Source organism: Sorex fumeus, unplaced genomic scaffold (genome assembly GCF_029834395.1).
Source record: "Sorex fumeus unplaced genomic scaffold, SorFum_2.1 ptg000044l, whole genome shotgun sequence".
Lineage (NCBI taxonomy): Eukaryota > Metazoa > Chordata > Mammalia > Eulipotyphla > Soricidae > Sorex > Sorex fumeus.
In genome coordinates this window covers 31,699,353-31,717,819 of record NW_026606101.1, presented here as the reverse complement: position 1 = coordinate 31,717,819, position 18,467 = coordinate 31,699,353, and the positions used below count along the sequence as shown (strand labels likewise).

The 18,467-nt window shown below is 39.4% G+C and overlaps 1 protein-coding gene across 3 annotated transcripts in view; it reads left to right on the top strand.

Moving 5' to 3' along the window:
* TASP1 (taspase 1) overlaps nt 1-18,467 on the top strand; it is a 326,252-nt gene that overhangs the window by 103,495 nt on the left and 204,290 nt on the right. For all 3 annotated transcript variants that reach the window (XR_008793468.1, XM_056121835.1, XM_056121834.1), the window contains exon 8: nt 5,300-5,406. Coding sequence is in view for 2 of the 3 variants with exons in the window: in XM_056121835.1 (XP_055977810.1) it covers nt 5,300-5,406 (107 nt within the window). In the remaining variant the exon portion in view is untranslated. The remainder of the gene's footprint in view (nt 1-5,299; nt 5,407-18,467) is intronic.

The window sequence follows — 18,467 nt, the reverse complement described above, 5'->3', positions numbered from 1 at the left end:
TCCCCCATTGTCTTCGGGCTTGGAGGGTTTTCTCTGATAGGTCTGCTGTTAATCTAAGGGGTGCTCCTTTGTGATTTCCTTCTTTGACCTTGCTGCTTGCAGTATTGTGTCTCTATCCACGGCATCCATCATTCTGACCATGGCATGCCTTGGAGTGTTTTTATAAGGGTCTCTTTTAGCTGATACCCTTCTGCTCCTTGGATCTGGTTCCCTGCATTCTCTAACTTTGGGAACTTTTCAGCAATGATTTCTTTAATTGTGGCTTTTTCACTGGAGTTGCCACCCTGTTCTTTTGGTACTGTTATGATTCTAATGTTTTTCCTTTTCGAGTCATCCCCTAGCTTTCTGATTCGCCTTAGAGCTATTTTGAGGACTTTTCCCATTTTTTGTTGTTGCCTCTAAGATTTCTGCTGCTCATCTTCAAGATGAGTTTTTAATTTAATCTATCAGATCCTTTATTTATTACACTTCTTTTTGTAGCTTTCTTATTTCTGCTCTCATTTCTTCCTTTATTTTCTCGGCTCTCCCATTCTACTGTTTCTTTCATTTCTTCCTTTAATTTTCTGGATGTCTGCTCCATTGATTCTTTGAGTTCCTTGAACATCCTCAGAATTTCATCTGGAATTATTTATCAGTGAGTCATATTTGTGGGTAACTCCTGTTGAGGATTCAGGACTTTTTCTCCGTTCTCTCCTCGTAGTGGAGATTTGGGCTGTTTCCTCATGCTGTTGTGGTTGTATAGAAACCTTCAAGTTCACCAGTACTGTTCCCTGTTATTGTGGGAAAGGATTCTGAATAAGGTTGGATGATGTTGGTCACCCTTCTCCCCTTCTAGAATATGTCCTTCCTCTCAGACACTATTCTGTGGCTTATTGTAGGCATCTAGTGAAGTCTTGGAGAAGGTGGTCTTTTATATTGGTCTTGTACCGCTTTTTGGGTACACTGGTCTTTTGTTGGAATGGGAGTAGCCCCTTGGTTTATTGTCGTATTGTGTTTCAGGCATCCAGGACGTTTGCCACAGAATTAGGTGATGAAGTTTGGGATGTGATTCCAGAGTGCTAGGAGTTGGAAATTTAACTGTGGCCTCACTCGGGGCCACACCTACTTTTGAGGAGACCACGCCCCCTACAGTGGAGGCCACACCCCCAGCCAGTTGGATGCTAGTCCACAGACCTGTTGGGAGGGTCGACGGCTAGTTGAGCTGGTGCTCGCAGAGGAAGTGAAGGCAGATGCCCCTTGCCTGGGTCCGGGAGGCTGGTGTTTAGGGGCGAGGTTCTGGGTGGGTAGGGGGCATGCAGAAGCAGGTATAGACCTGTTTGGAGGGATGGTGGTTAGATGGGCTTTCGCTCACCTCTAACTGCTTACTTGAAAGATAACCTGGGCTGTAATTTTTTTCCTCTGGTTCTTTTTAGGTTCTATAACATTGCCCTTACTGTTTTCATTTAATTTCACGTAGTGAGGTTGGAGTGATAGTACAGCCAGTAGGGAGTTTGCCTTGCATGTGCCCAACCTGTGTTTGATCGCCAGCATCTCATATGCTCCTCTCAATCACTTCCAGGAGTAATTCCTGAGTGCATAGCCAGGAGTGAACCTTGGGCATTGCTGCGTGGCCCAATCTCCACCCCATCTCAAAAAAATTACATTTAGGGCTTTCATGATTTTAATTTATAAGAGTAATTTGTAGTTGTTAATGCTGCTTAAATTCTTTTGTAGAATTTTTTTTTCTTTTTTGGGTCACACCTGGCGATGCACAGGGATTACTCCTAGCTCTACACTCAGGAATTACCCCTGGTGATGCTCAAGGAACCTTATGGGATGTTGGGAATTGAACCTGGGTCGGCTGCATGCAAGGCAAACGCTCTACCACTGTGCTATTGCTCCAACCCCTGGGAGAATTCTTATCCAGTTAAAGTATATTGATTCATTTATTTTAGTCACCATGAATTACAATGCTGTTAATGATAGAGTTTCATGCTTACAATGTTCCAACAACACACCCTCTACCCGAATATCTTCTTCCACCAACTGTCCCCATTCTGACCCCCTCCGTTGCCCCTCTCTTGCCTTCCTTGGTAAGGTCAGTTCTATAGATCAACTCTTGGGTTCTGTTGCCTCTGGTTGTTATCCCTTTAATTTATTTCTTTATATCTTGCATATGATGAGAGTTATTCTGTAGCTGACAACACAGCTAACTTCACTCGACATGATACTCTACGAATCTATCCATGTAGCAGCAGACTGTATAGTTTTGTCTTTTCTCATAGCTTATTGTTTGTGTGTGTGTGTGTGTGTGTGAGAGAGAGAGAGAGAGAGAGAGAGAGAGAGAGAGAGAGAGAGAGAGAGAGAGAGAGAGAGAGATTCTTTATCCAGTCATCTGTTCTTGGACACCTGGGTTGTTCCCAGATTTGGCTATTGTGAATAATGCTTCAATGAACATAAGAGTGTGAAGTCTTTTCTGAATAAGTTTTGGGTCCTTGTGGTAGGTGCCAAGAAGTGGAATTTCTGGGCACATGAATATTCAATTCTTAGTTTTTGAGACTTGTTTCCAAAAAAGGATGGACTGATGGACTCATAGTTGACATTCCTATCCTCAGTAGATGAGGGTCACTCATAGTATAAATCTGAAAATCGAACACATACTTGATTGTGGTGCTTGTGTACTTAGTTGTGTTGTTTGGTGAAGTTGCACACCTCAGTGTACATGTAGTGCTTGCACATGTGCTTGTCAGGGTTAACCCTCCCACATTTCATGTTTGCAAATCTAATTGAGTATACCTTCAATCAATGCAGAACTTGTCAGGGATGACTTTCTCTGTCTCTCTGTCTCTGTCTCTCTTTTATTTCTGACTTTACCCATCCCTCTTTATCCTTCTTGTTCAACTTTTAATTATTATTATTATTTTTTGCTATGATCTATGACAGAAGTTCCCAAATTCCCAAACTTGTTGGCCTATAACTCCCTTTTCAGAAAAAAAAAAAGATCTCTTGTTCTCTTTCCTAGAAATTTGCCTTTTCTAAATTTTGTTGCCAGGGTTTACCCTTGACTCTGCATTTAGGGATCACTCTTGAAAGTGCTTGGGGAGCCATTGCAGTATCAGGGACTGAACTGGAGCTGACGGTATGCATGCAAGTGCCTTAGCTAACCTCCTTTTTAAGCCAACAAGTAGAAAGTATCTCCTAATTCCATCAAAGAATGCTACAACCCTCCTAGATAATTTCTGTGCCTCTTGGGTGGTGGTTGTCACACACTTTGGGGGAATACTAATTTAAGACATTCTTGCCTGAATGCACTTGGTTTTGCATAGAGAATAGAGGCGGGCCTGTTTACTTCCGAGTTGACTTACTATTTGGGTATGCCCATTCAGTCCCCAGTTTATTATGGAAAGTGTCTTCTGTAAAATTCTCACCTGTAATTAATGGTCTTGAGCTTGATATACTTTTCCTTTGAAATCACTGAACCAAATTCAAGTGGATATGTGTTGGCAAATGCTCATATTAGATTAAGAATAACTTTCATACTCCTTTTCTGGAGATAGAATCCAAGGTTTCACATACACAGAGATACTTTGTTTGTCTTAATGATAACTTCAGTTAATCTTTTGGGCTGGAGAAATAGTTTAGTGGTTAAGGGTTTTCTTATATGCAAATGACCCCTGCTTCACTTTATGGACCCCTAAGCTCTGTCAACAGTGTCCCCTAAATACATAGCTCATAATAATTTCTGAGCATATTTGGGCATAGTCTTACTCTCTGACCCTCAATATGAAGTTATTGTTCAGATCAATACTTTCAACAAAATTTTAATGATGTCAAGGTAATATTTTCCATATTCTTCAGCATTTTTGGAAATATTCAGTGGGAGAATTACTATGACTAATTTGGTCTACATATGAAAAAATTTTGGTAACATTTTCATTTTCATTGTTATATTCCAGTCTGTAATTTCTGCTTATGGGTCAAATCTGATGTGCATGAAGTTTAAAACTTTTAGTTAATCATGTTTTAAAATCATCTGTATTTTAGCAGCTATGTTTCTTTTAATCAGCCTGTGCTTCTATGTTTTATAGCTTACTTTTATTACTATGAGCTTGAGCATGCATTATATTTTCTATCTGATTATTCCCATGTTATGATCTTTCAAATCTGATTATACTTTCTGATCTTTGACTTTTATATTTTATTCTTGGTGGTGTGTTATATGGTTTAATAACTTTTTAAAAGACTGCGGATTTACATCAATTTAAGCTTGGAAATTCTTTGAGGTATTGATAAGCAAATTGTATTTTTTCAGAGACTATCTGTATTTATTTGTACTCTCTCTCTCTACATATATGCGTATATATATATGTATATATATATATTTTTTTATATTTATATGCTACTCCCGGTGGTGCACAGGGCTTATTCCTGTCTCTGTGCTAAGGGATCACTCCTGGTGTTTGGGGGAATATGGTGCCTGGGATTGAATCTGGGTCAGCCTCATGCAAGGCAAGTGCCTTACCTGCTATACTATCTCACCAGCCCTTTTGTTTAAAATTTTTTGGGGAGGCATGAGTGTATCGTGCAGTGCTTGGGCCTGTGTTGTTCTGTGACTGTTAGGGCTACCCCTGATAGTGTTCTCTACCCACAGTACTGGTGGTGGTTAGGTGGAGAGGCATGCAGTGCCAGAGTGAGCCCCAGGCTGATCACATACCACTGAGTGACGTCTGCGCTTCTATGGGTTTGGGAAGTACAGCTAGATGCAGATAAGTTTTGCATTTTTTCCTTCTCAAGAGTCAGATAATAGGAATTCACTTCTAAACTTGCTTGAATGACATTCTTATTCTTGAGTTTTCTAGAGAGAGATTTCCCTCCCTTACATTTACAATCCAGGCTAAGACTTACAGGTTTCCTGTTTCGTGGATGCTGGGCTCCAACTTTCCCTTTTACTGGGGTTATAATCCTCTGAGTGTCCTTCCATTTTACATAGCTAAACTTCAACATCTGTTTCTTAATTCTGCATTTCCCCCAGGTTTCATCCTTGTTTTTTATGCAGTGTCCTTCAGAACCAAAGCTAGCAGCAGCATGTATATTCCTCACTAGTTCTCTAAATTCCACCTTTTTCTTAATTTTTTTTCTTTTTTTTATCTTTCAGTTATTTCTCTTACTCTCCTCTTACCCCAGGGCATGTTAGAAAGACTTTTAAACCTTTTGCTGATTATTCGTAAGGACTTTGCCCTGAGATTGCTCTTTAGAATTTCTTGTCTGCCCCATGCCCTTAATGTTTTTCAAATGTTATTTATTAATGTTTCTTTTATAGGATTCAGTTTAGCTGCGTTTAAAAGGAACAAGAGGAAACTAGAGCTGGCAGAAAGGGTGGAAACAGATTTCATTCAACTAAAGAAAAGAAGACAATCAAGTGAAAAGGTCAGGAGGTGTTTGAAATATTAATAGTTAAAGTGTCATAATGATATCTTTAATCTGCTTTTAGATATATAAGCTGTAGGATAGCACTGTCCAGTGGAAATCCAACATGCACTTTGAAGTTTCTCAGAAGTTACCTTCAAAAAAGTGAAAAACAGGTGAAATTAATTCTGGTAATTATTTTATTTGAACTAATAAGTCCACAAAGTTGCTTTAAAAAATGCAATCAATGTAAATGCCATGTGTGCGAATTCTTTTCTTTTCTTTCTTTTTTTGGTATTAAACCTTTTAAACTAGCACATAATAATACTTTTATCTCAATTATGGTACTTAATTTTTATTTGAAATATTTTTACCTTAAAAATTTAACAGATTGACTGCCAGGAGTAATTTCTGAGTCCAGACCAGGAGTAACCCCTGAGCATCGCCAGGTGTGGCCCAAAAAGCTAAAGAAAAAAAACTTCAGCAGTTTGAAAATGTGGTTTTGAATAAAAATTATTGACACATACTTCAAGCTTGCAATAATGGATTTGAAAAACATTGACAATATTAATTAAAGATTAAAAATTACAAACTTATTAGACCTTGCCATATTTCAAATGCTCAAAAGCTCCATGTAGCTTTGGCCTACTCTTTTGGTTTTTGAATCCCCAGACATTGATTCATTTTTCTATTTTATGGTGGTGGCAGGTGGTGCTGGGAGCATGTTGGGAACCTTTAGCAGTCCCCAGTGATGCAGCTGCTCCAAGTATTTGTTCTGTTTGGGGCCTTACCCAGTGATGCTTAAGGCTTACTCCTGACTCTGTGCTCAGGGATCACTCCTGGCAAGGTTTGGGCGCTGGGGAGACCATATATAGTGCAACCCTGGTTGGCCTCATGCAAGGCAAGTGCTCTATCCACTGTATTATCTCTAGCCCCTGAATTTCTTGAATGATTAGTTCTTCTATAATCTTATATACTGATTCATGTTTTCTATCATAGTCTTGCATGATTTAGTCATACATAAATGCAGAGTAAATTATCTTTCATTATATATTTTTTCATGTTGCCATGAGATAGACATTATTTATTTATTAAATAAAATTTTAAGTTAAAGAATTGTGATTCACAAAGTTATTGAGAGTCGAGTTTTAGGTATCTAATACTTCAACACTAATCCCATCACCATGAGTAAGCGTCCCTTCACCAGTGTTCCTATACTCGATCCCCATGATCCCGCCCACACAGGCTCACTACAGAGTTTGGTAGTTGCAGCTTAGAGCACATGTAACTGAGTCTGTGCTTTTGGATGTATAGTTATACCACTCTCCTGCAGTACCTAAGTAAAACTGAATCTCCGACCCCTGTTCCCCCTATCACCTCGTTTTCTCGTCTTTTTTCCTTTCCTTTTTAATTCCTTTCCTTCTCTGTCCTGACAATTAGACATTTTAATCCAAGTAATTTTTATTTTTTTTCCAATCGGATAGCAGTAGGAATTTAGGAAGCAAATGAACTAATTAATGTGCACATATTGCTGAAAGTGTACTGCAGTGTATGGTTTTCTTTCTGCATTCATTGTGAATAAGGGTTTTTTAATTTTAATTTTTATTTATTTATTAAATTTTTATTAGTGAAATGCCATGAGGTATAGTTGCAGACTTACAAACTTTTGTGCTTGGGTTTCAGTTATACAATGATCAAATACCCATCCCTCCACTAGTGCTCATTCTCCACCACCACTAGTCCCAGTATCCCTCCATTCGCGACTGCGTGACATCTTATCAGAGCTTTTTTTTTTTTATGACATCTTATTGTCTCATTCCTACTTTGGACAAACTTGCAGGCTATCGAATGTAGCCTGCCCACAGGGCAGAGTCTGGCAAACTCCCCGTGGCATACCAAATATGCCAAATACCAGTAACAATGATGGGTCTCATTCTCCTAAAGAGCCTTGAATATAATCTCAGGGCTAGGATGAAAGAGACGTTACTGGGGCCTGCTCGAGGCAATCGATGAATAACAGGATGATGAATGAATGAATGAATATATATATATATATATATATATATATATATATATATATATATCCCCCTAAGATTGGTTACCTTCTACTTTAAACCTCATCAAATGTGGTGTCCTACCCTTGGTACATTAGTGGTATAAATGGTGGGATATTGCTTCAGGAATTCTAAGATTGAAAATATGGTTTTATACAGCAGATTCACTCATGGATGAGGCTCGACCCCAAGCATGTGGAGAATGGCCATGAGCATGGCAGCAATTCAGTTCTGTAGGTTTTTGGCTGCTGGGGCTGGCTCTGTTGGGGTGGGGAGGGAAATTTACCCGCCCTCCTCCAGCTTGCCCTTTATGAGACAGCCTTGTGTGGGGTCTGGAGGCATCTCTATGGGGTATCATTCTGTGCTCTCTTTCAAGAGATTTATTGCTAAGTCTCTGGATCATGGCTGTTAATGAGATTATATGGCATCAGAGGCAGTTTGTGGGTGTGACTGCCAGGTTGCCAGAAACACAGGCAGATGGGGGGGGGAGGTTGCCCATTCCTGACTCTGTTGAGCCTGGAGTTTTCAGTCACAAGTACCACATATCTGGTTTTTCTGCAGATTCACTCATGGGTGAGGCTTGTTCAAGCCTGTGGAAAGCAGCCATGAGCATGGCGGTGATTAAGTTCTGGAGTTTTTTTTTTTTTTAGGATTTTATTTATTTATTTATTTATTTACAGTTGTAGATTTACAAGTTCTGGAGTTTTTTGACTGCTGGTGCTCCGTTGGGGCGGGAGTGGCCTCATCCGCCCCACTCCAGGTTGCCCTGGATGAGGCAGCCTGGTGCATGGTCTGGAGGCATCTCTATGGCATATCCAATACAGAACATATTCTTTTGGGTATGTTTTATTTCAGAAAATGTTTTTGAAATAGTGTGTATCACTTGGTCTCAATCCATTTTGTTACTGAGTAATGTTATTTAATGGACTGTGTTTAAAACTGGATCCAGCAGACAATACTATATATATATATAGCACTGTCCTCCTGTTGTTCATCAATTTAGTCAAGTGGGCCCAGTAACGTCTCCATTGTGACAATTGTTACTTTGTTTGGCACATCGAATACACCACAGGTAGCTTGCCAGGCTAGCTTGCCAGCTCTCCGACTGGGGCAGAGGAATCGAACTCAGGTCGGCCATGTTGGCTACATGCAAGGCAAACGCCCTACCCGCTGTGCTATCGCTGCAGCCCATATATATATATATATATATAGATATATATAGATAGATATATCTATATATATATATAAAAATATGTTTCCCATCCAGGTTTGTGTTGTGACTGTGTGTACAGTTTATTTGCATAGTGACAGATGCATTTTTCAGAATGTATCCTTGCAGTTAATCAATGCATGCACATATACTATAATTTCTTTATTCATTTTCTTGTTCATGGTTATTCGGTGTGTTACTACTGTACTATTTGCCTTTTACTATTATAAATAAAAATTCTAGAAACATGCCTATAGAAATATTCTTTTCGTGACTATCAGTTCAAAATGTGTATACAGGTATCAGTTTATCTCATGGAGAATCTCTTTAGTTCGCCTTATTTAGAAGATTTTTATTCATAAAATATTTATGAAGCAGCTACTCTATACTAGGTAAGCCAGGTAGTGGATAGAGACAGAAGCATATACTGAAGTAATTTAGATAGTTGACATGATTGGTAACTTAAAGTAAAGGGAAAACACAAGATGATGTGCTATAAGAAAGAGGACTTCTTTAATTAGTGATCAACAGAGACCTCTCTGAGGGCAGAACATATTCAGCGACATCTGAAATATAAGCAGTGAATTTTATGAAGAATCTGTGGATGGGTGTTGCAGACTAAATGAACAGTGGAGAGGATGTGATATATTGGAGAGATGGAGAAGAGGGTCAGTGCTACCAAAGCTGCGAGGACGAAAGGAGAATGGATGGGATCAAATAAAGCCAGAGAGGTAGGTAGGTGGGAAATGCTAGTTTCTCTGAGATCTGGTTTTTCACAGGAAGAAATTTTAGTTTTACTTCTCTGAGAAAGACCAATGGATGAATAACAAACACATAGAAAAATGCTTATTATTAGGGAAATCCAAATCAAGATGAGAATGAAATATCATCTTATACTAGTGAGAATGGCACATATTGGCACAAAAATACAGGGAACAATCGCTTGGTGGGGACATGGTGAAAAAGGAGCCCTCCTCCTCCTCGATGGTAAGAATGTTGTCTGGCTCAACTCTTATGGAAAACAGTATGGAGGGGACTCAGTAAACTCAGAATTGAGGTCCCACATGACCCAGCAACTCCACTTTTGGTATCCATCCCCAAGACAGAAAAACGTTAATTCAAAAGAATGTATGGACACCACTGTTCATTGCAGCACTCAGTACAATAGCTAAGATTCGAAACCAACCTATATGTCCAACAACAATAAGTAGGTCATGAAGATGTGATATATAGACACAGTGGAGTACTATACAGCTACCTGTAAGGAATAATAAAATCATGTAATTTGTGCCAGCATGGATGGAACTGGAAAACATCATGTTAAATGATGTGAATTGGTTTAAGAATATAACTTAAATAAATAGATTTGTTAAATTTTGGGGGCCTCCTGGGGAGAATGTGGACTCTATGGCAGGGATTACCCATGGTTGAGGCATGATATTTACCACATAGGTGCGTCCTGGGCCCTGTCCACATTTTTTGTTACTTAGTGTGGAAGACAGTAAATGCTGTTTTGGAAGGATTGTGTAGTAGCATAAGTCAGTATCTGAAAGCTTTAAAAAATTATATATTTTACGGATATTAGCACAGTCCTCATAGAAATAAAAACAAAAGCAAGAAAATAGCTGCCTCATTTAATTAGACTATTTTTGTTTTTATCAGTCTTGACCATTTGAGTATACATTTTACTTAGTTTAAAATAAGATTTTATCTAAAGAAGTCATTTAACTGCAAACAGAAAACTGGCTTTGGCTTAGAAACTGTATGCTTGTTCTTTTTCTCCCTGACCCTTTGCCATACAATAAAAAGTTTGAAGCTGGTTAGTTGCTCTTGAATTAGCACAGATTGCCGTGTATTCTCCTGAGTTGTTTTTATGTATAATGGAGAAGAGACATAAGTGAGTAGTCCTCATTACTCTGTTACAGCTCATGGAGAAACTATTTTGCTAGTCTTTTAAGATATATGAGAGTATGAATTAAGATATAATATTAAAAGTTTAGAATATTAATTCTAGTAATGACCCACCTAAAGTTATTGGATCTCTTCTTAATGCCAGCTTATTTTTTGTAACATGGAATGACGTAATAGAGAAGAAGAAGATTACTATTTAACAGTAATAATGTTATACAAAAAATAGTTACTTTTTTTTCTGTTTCACTCCCTTCTCTGTAGATCCAACTCTTCTGTATTTTTAAAAAACACCTCCCCTATTATATACTGAAAGTCTGTACTTTGTATCATAGTGTTGGACCTTAAAAATTGAAGTTATAGCTGGGAAATGTACACTGGTGGAGGGTTGGGTGTTGGAATTCTGTATGATTGAAACCAATCATGAGCAGCTTTGTAAAGGTCTATCTCACAGTGATTCAATAAAAATTTGTAAAAAATTGAAGTTATAGCACTAGAGAGATAGTTTTCCATTTAATGTACTTGCCTTGCATTTGGAGGGCCCTGGTTCAGTCAGCATTGCCTGGTGACCTAAACACCGCTGGGAGGGACACCTGACCATAGAACAATCCTTGAGCACTGCCAGAACCAAAACCGTAAAAATTTAAAGCTGTGCTTCCTGTGTGCACTGCACCTCTATTCACAATAACAAGTTCTAGAAACAACCTTAGTGTCCAAAAAACAGATGAGTAGATTAAGAAATTGTAGTATATATAGGCAATGTAATACTACTCAACTGTAATGAAAGACAAAATCATTTAATTTGCAGCTACATGGATGGAACTAGAGGATATTCTGCTGAGTGAAGCCAGTCAGAAGGAGAGGAACAAATAAAGAATGATCTCTCTTTGTCTGGAGCGATATACAGTGGGTTGGGTAGTTTACCTTGCACGTGGCTGACCCGGGTTAGATTCTTGGCATCCCATGCCGTTCACCAAGCACTGCTAGAAGTGATTCCTGAGTAACTCCTGAGCATTGCTGGGAGGGACCAAAAGTAAAAAAAAAAAAAATAAGGTCTCAACGTTGGGCTATAAAGAAACTTAGTTAAGTTAGGCAATAAAAAATGATCAAAACCAAGAGAATCTGAGAATTAGTCTAAAGAAAAGTGCACACTCTGGTGGTAGGTGAGGTGTTAGAATACTGTATGCATAAAATTCTATTATAAATCATGGTCCTGTAATACAAATTGGAAAAAATTAAAGCTATACAATACCTCTGCAAGCTGAAACTGTGCAAAGGGCTTTTAATAGGAAAAATTTATACTTTATCATCTTTAGACGTTTTTATAAAATCATTGCAAACTGTTTTACTGTTCATAATAAATGCATACAGGAAGGGAAAAAGTAAAAAGTTAACATTTAGTACATTAAATGGTAGAAACATCAATAACTAAGTGGGGTTTCTTTTGCTTTCTATTTTGCCTTTGTTTTTGGGCTACATCCATCTTTGTTCTGGGCTTTTGACTCTGTTCAGGGATCACTCCTGGCTGTTCTTGGGGGTATTGTACGTGGTGCTGGGATTCAAATAAGAATAAAAAGAAAGACAAGCATCTGAATTCCTGTTCTGTCTCTCTAGCTCGTCAAGCATGACTTGAACGCTTTTGTCTTTGACATAATTTATATGCAGAGAGAGCATATTTTTATATTGTGATGTACTGTCAAACTCCTATTTAATTTTAGATCATCTTGAATATTTTAGCCATTGTTCTTTTCATGGTATAAAATATCTTCCAGAGTTTCATTCATGTCAGGATTTTTTTTCCTCCTATCACTTCCTCTGGATCTCTTCATCCTTTTTGTTACAACTGTATTTCTCATTTATGTTGATCAGTTTGTTTCCATTAAGTTTTATAATTGTAAGTAATTGAGTCTCAGGTCAGTGATGGCTTGCAAAGATTCTCATTGTCAGCTGTTTTCTTTCTAACTCCATTATTTTTCATTTGAATTTTACTTCCAGTATGAACCACTTTGCTTTGCTTCAGTTTTGTCTTTGTTGACCAGGTCCTTCTTCATGTTTGTATTCATGTTACTTATAAATATCATGTGGAGTTACCACTGAGAGACAAGGAGACTACATAGGTATGTACTTTGCTGTACACAGTGACCCATGAGTGACAAACTCTGAAAGAAATGACCATTAGACACTGATCATAATGGACACTTGAAGTTTGCATCATCTGCTTTCTAAAGAGTTAGCAGTGACTTTTCTATATTAAGAAGTTACTCATTCAGGGGTATGGTGCCACCAACAGGTCAACTTCTACCTGTGGGGCAAGTGCATCAGCATCCTGATGGTGCCTTCAGGCTTCCTGATAAACCAAAATTGCTGCTGTGCTTTTGGCCAGACCCCAACAACTTGGGACCAAGTTTACCAAGAAATTAAATGGCCAAAAGCTAGGTATGTGGGAGCTCTGCCCACAAACAACCTCCGGGTCAGCTATACAAGCTCATTTATTGGTCTTATTTCAGAAGTCCATAGATAAATCTTGAACGAGATCAAAAGCCGCAGTTAAGCTCGGATCCGTGCATGGCTGAACAGACTGGGGTAAATTGGAGGGCGGGGGGCGGGGGGGGGGGGCGTTGGCCTGATGGCCCGCCCAAGCAGAGGCCCCAGCAGCCACTTGCTTCTACAATCCAAAATTGCCGCCATACCCCTGGCCTGACTCCACCATCTCAGGACCGACCTCACCGACATATAATCTGCTGAAAATTCTGGCCTGTGGGTTTGGTGACTGAAATCTCCAGGGTTTCTTAGAGTTGGGGTTGGCTACCTCCCCCCACTTCCCAATACACATGGAAGCACTGGCAGTCACCCCACGAACCAACTCCAGCGCCACCCTGTAAGCTCTACTATCAGCCTTTCTTCAGAGACCCCTAAATAAATTTCAAAAGAGATCAAGAGCCGCAGTTAAGCTTGGACCCATGCATGGCTGAACAGCCCGGGGTAAATTGGAGGGGTATGGGTTGGCCTGTGTTTGCCCAAGCAAAGCCCCCAGCAGCCACTTGCTTCCACAATCCAAAATTACTACCATACCCCAGCCTCACTCCACTGTCTCAGGGTGGACCTCACCATGATATATTTTGTATATATATCTGCTGAAAATTTTGTAATGTGGATCTTATTAGCACACCAACAGCCCTGGCTTGAGACACAGCAGCAAGTCCTGAAAGATACCACAGCACTGGAGATTTCTTTGGGCCCCATACCGAGCCAGTTTCACCAGGGCACCCCAGGTGGGTGGAACAGGTGCAGTCTCCCCACCTGCTCTAGGTGGAATCCCTATGACCAAGAGCTTCCACAAGCAAGGCCCGGGTATGTGGGTTCCAGGATTATTTGCCTCTGGGCACCATCTTAGTGCACCAACAGCCCTGGCCCAGAGACACAGCAGTAAGTCTCTGAAGACACAGCAGCACCAGAGATCTCTCCAGGCCCTATACTGAGTCAGTATCACTGGGGCACCCCAGATGAAGCAGGTGCCGTCTACCTACCTACTCTGGATTAAATCCTAGTTACCAAGAGCTTCCACAAGCAAGGTCCAGGTATGCGAGTTCCAGGACTGAATCTCCAGGTCACATGATGGCAGAGGACCTGGGCTGTCCCTCCACAGTTCCCAGCAGACTGACTGTCATGCCCAGTTTGGCTCTGGGTGCCATCTTGGCGCACCAACAGTCCTAGCCCAGAGACTCCCAATTGAATCCCAAAATGGATTAGTGCCATACAGAGATCTCTCTGGCACCCAACCATTTACCCGTGCATGGCTGAACATTGTAAATTTACAATCAAGAAATTTACATTTATAATCGTGGCCACGCGAGCTCTCATGATATTCAAAATGAGCAATGGGAAATAAAATATCTAGCATCTGCCCCTGGCAGGTAGACTTGAATGGTGGTGGGAAAATTTGAGCAAAACATAATGCCCAAAATAAGAGAGAGTATTGGGGAAATTGTCTGCCATAGAAGCAGGGTGAGGACTGGGATGGGGGTGGATCCTGGGAACATTGGTGGTGGAAAATGTGCATTAGTGGAGGGATGGGTGTTCCATCATTATATGGCTGAATCTCAAACATGAAAGCTTTGTAACTCTATCTCATGGTGATACAATAAAATTAAAAAAAAAGTAATGTGGAGTTTATGCCCAATTCAATCAGCTTAATCAACGCTAAGCAAATAGCAGTACTCCTACATTATTTGAAAAAAAGTACTCATGGTAAATATTCCGGGGCAACTAAAATTTGAACCTGATAAGTAGGCAAAGTGAGGACTATTTCTTTGAAAGAATCTGAACTGTTTCCCTGTGGCAGTGTTTTTTTTTTATCCAGTGTAAATTTGGATGAACTTCTGTGACTTCATGAGTTCAGTGGGCTTCTCTGTCCTTATCAGTCTGACAGAGTCTCATTTCTTTAGCTCTTCCCAGAGAGTTGGGCCGTAGACTCCTAATGTTGTAAGAATCCTTGGTAATTTTTGTGGTATGTGTGATTGACGTATTTTAAATTTAGTTTTTACCTTGTTTTTGTATCAAAAGTCAGTTGTGTTGGTATTAATGTGTCACATATGAAAAATGGAAATTTTTCTTCCGGAATAAAGTGGTTATTCACCCACTGATCAATTGCTTGTTCTTAGCTTATGCCATAGGACTCCCTGTGTTTCTCGGTGACAGAAGGATTTGTTACAGAGAAGAGACGCTTGCACTGGGAAAGCAAACAGACTAAACTCACCCCCATGATCTCGATTTCATAAATATCACTTTCAAACCGTGAGCCCTGGATATTACTAGAAGGGACTCTTTTATTCTTACAGTATTAAAAGAGGTTGGGGGGTATTTGTTTGATCTCCACATTTTTGATGTTTCAAGCCTTTTTTTCTCTTCATTTTTTCACAAGCATATTGTTGAAATAGTTTCCATGTTCTTTTCTTTAATAACGGATTTTACAGTTGAATATACATAGAAATTCTTTGCCTCTTCCCACTGCTTTTACAAAGTAATTTAAGTTTTCAATTAATTTCATTGGCTTTTAGGTAAAGCATTACTTGTATAGGGTGGTGAAACAAAAGATAACCAGACTTATTTTTTTTTCTCATTTTATGAATCTCTTTTACTCTTTACTTTATAATGAACAAGTTTAGAAAAATTTTCAGTGCTTTATCCTATATAGTTGTTCAAAACCACTCTAAAGAGATGCTACAACTTTTAATTTTGTGTTCTTTAGCCACCACATAGGGACATCAAATTGGCCACATGTTTCAAAAAGGAAATGTTGGGCCTTGCTTTGTGCACTTCATATAAATATATTCTATTCTTTTGAAGTATATTGTGGGTAACATTTTTCCCTTTTATCCACCATCTTGAAATTATTATGTAAACGCTTAACTGTATCATACTAAATCACTGTATTTTTTGGGTGAGAGGTAGGTTAAGATCAAAGAAAATAAATGCATAGAAAAACAACATGTTTTCTTCATATTGTTCTATTTGGACTTGTGTATCTGACTGTGCATTATGTGCTCAGGGAAAGGAATAATTAGTCTTTCCTAGAAATTTACTTCATCTCGAATTTTGTTTTCTTTCTTAAGACGATAGTTCAAGGATATAGTGAAAAAAGAAATTTCCTTAACTTTATATAAAGTAAAAAAAGTGAAGTCTTTTTGTAAAATCAAAAATTTCTCATGAAAAAACATCTTCGTATAAACTGTTTCTTTGAATTCTAATATATTAAAAATTGCACTTGTCTTACCTAAGACCATCTTGATTGCAGAATCAGCCTGTAGAATTTGTGTGTAAGTTAGGGGGTATGTGGAAAAATAATTATATATAAGTAGATTATTACCAGTTTGTCCATTTGTGTATTATGGAGAGCGATGATGGAGATTCTTTAAATGTCTTTAACTTGTAATGTTTTGTGTCAACTCATAAATTTTCTGTGTTTAGAAATTTCAACTCAACATTTAGATAATTGTAGTATTTTCCTGTTTCGAGAAAACCTCTCATATTCTTTTATATTTAGTAGCTAATAGGTTGGGTTTCTTACTAGGTGTTTCTTAAGTTAATACCAAACTGTGCCTTAAATTTATAATAAATATTATTTTGTTTCATTTTGTCGGGGGGGGGGGTGGTTATTCCAAAATGGTACCTGGGAGACTTGGAGGCTCTTCTTGGTGATTCCCAGCCATTGGGGCCTTGGATGATTTGCTAACTTGGGCCCAAAGGTATATAGTCAGGAAGAGGTAATGGGGGCTTGAGGGTGTAGTATAATGCCAGTGATGGAATTGTGTTTAACTATATGCAAGTCAAGTGCTTTAACCACTGTATTATTTCTACAGCCCCTATATTGAATATTAAGATGAGGCAAGAAGTCAGGGTTAACAAACCTTAACAGCCGTTTTTGTTTTATATTGGGAGTAGTCTCTGATTTTCCAGGATAGTTGTTTATAAGTTAGCATGAACACATAAGATTTATAAATCTTCCTTCAACTTTTAGTATTCATTGTGTTTAACAGGATCTATGGAGGAAGAAAACATTCCTTCATCATCATTGAAATAGTCCCAGCTGGGGTTGTGTAGACAGTTGAAATCACTCATGTAGCTTTCCTCACAGGAATGCCTTCCAGCAAATTAAATCTCACTGGGACAGCAGGTAGAGTTTTCCTGCTTTGGAATCAGTTTGGATGATAGTGTTAAAAACATTTTAAAAAAAGATTTAAAAACTTGTTTGCATATGATATTACAGTGTACAAGTGACCTGAGTTGATTTCTCACAGATATAATTATGTTGGGCTGGAGCAATAGCACAGTGGGTAGGGCGTTTGCCTTGCACGTGTCTGACCCAGCTGGCCTGACTTTGATTCCTCTGCCCCTCTTGGAGAGCCCGGCAAGGTACCGAGAGTATCTCGCCCCCATGGCAAAGCCTGGCAAACTACCCGTGACGTATTCGATATGCCAAACACAGTAACAGTTGTCACAATGGAGACGTTACTCGGCCTGCCCGAGCAAATCGATGAACAATGGGAGGACAGTGACAGTGATAATTATGTTGTCACATGTATGACTGATAAGACCAAAAGAATAAATCAGTACATGAAAAGAAGTGTGTGTGTGTGTGTGTGTGTGTGTGTGTGTGTGTACCTGCACATGCATGCATGCTTACCTACAGAGATCAATAATAGGGATTAGGAGATAAGGACTACTACTTAATTAGGTTGAATGATTTCTGAAGTTTAAAATATTGACTGTGGGGCCAAAGAGATAGTATAGCAGGCAGGGAGCTTACATTGCATAATGTCTGACCAGGATTTGATTCCAGCACCACATATGGTCCCCTTAGCCACGCCAAGAGTTATCCCTGGGCTGGGCCTGGGACAGCAGGTTAGGCGCTTGCCTTGCACGTGAATGACCTGGGTTTGATTCCTCAGCTTCCCATGTTGTACCCTGAGAATCGTGAGAAATAATTCTTGAGCGCAAAACCAGAAGTAATTACTGAACATCGTAATGTGTGGGCTGGAGTGATAGCACAGCGGTAGGGCATTTGCCTTGCACGCAACCAATATGGCCGACCCGAGTTCGATTCCTCCGCCCCTCTCGGAGAGCCCGGCAAGCTACCGAGGGTATCTCGCTCGCACGGCAAAGCCTGGCGAGCTCCCCGTGATGTATTCGATATGCCAAACACAGTAACACGTGTCACAATGGAGATGTTACTGGGCCCGCTTGAGCAAACGATGAACAACGGGAGGACCGTGACTGTGACTGTAATGTGTAGTCTCAAACAATCAAAAAGAGTGATCTCTGAGCACAGAGGCAGAAGTAAGCCATGAGCACAGCTGCGTATGGCCTCAGAACAAAAACAAAAGATGTGAAGAGAGACTTGACTAGGCCAT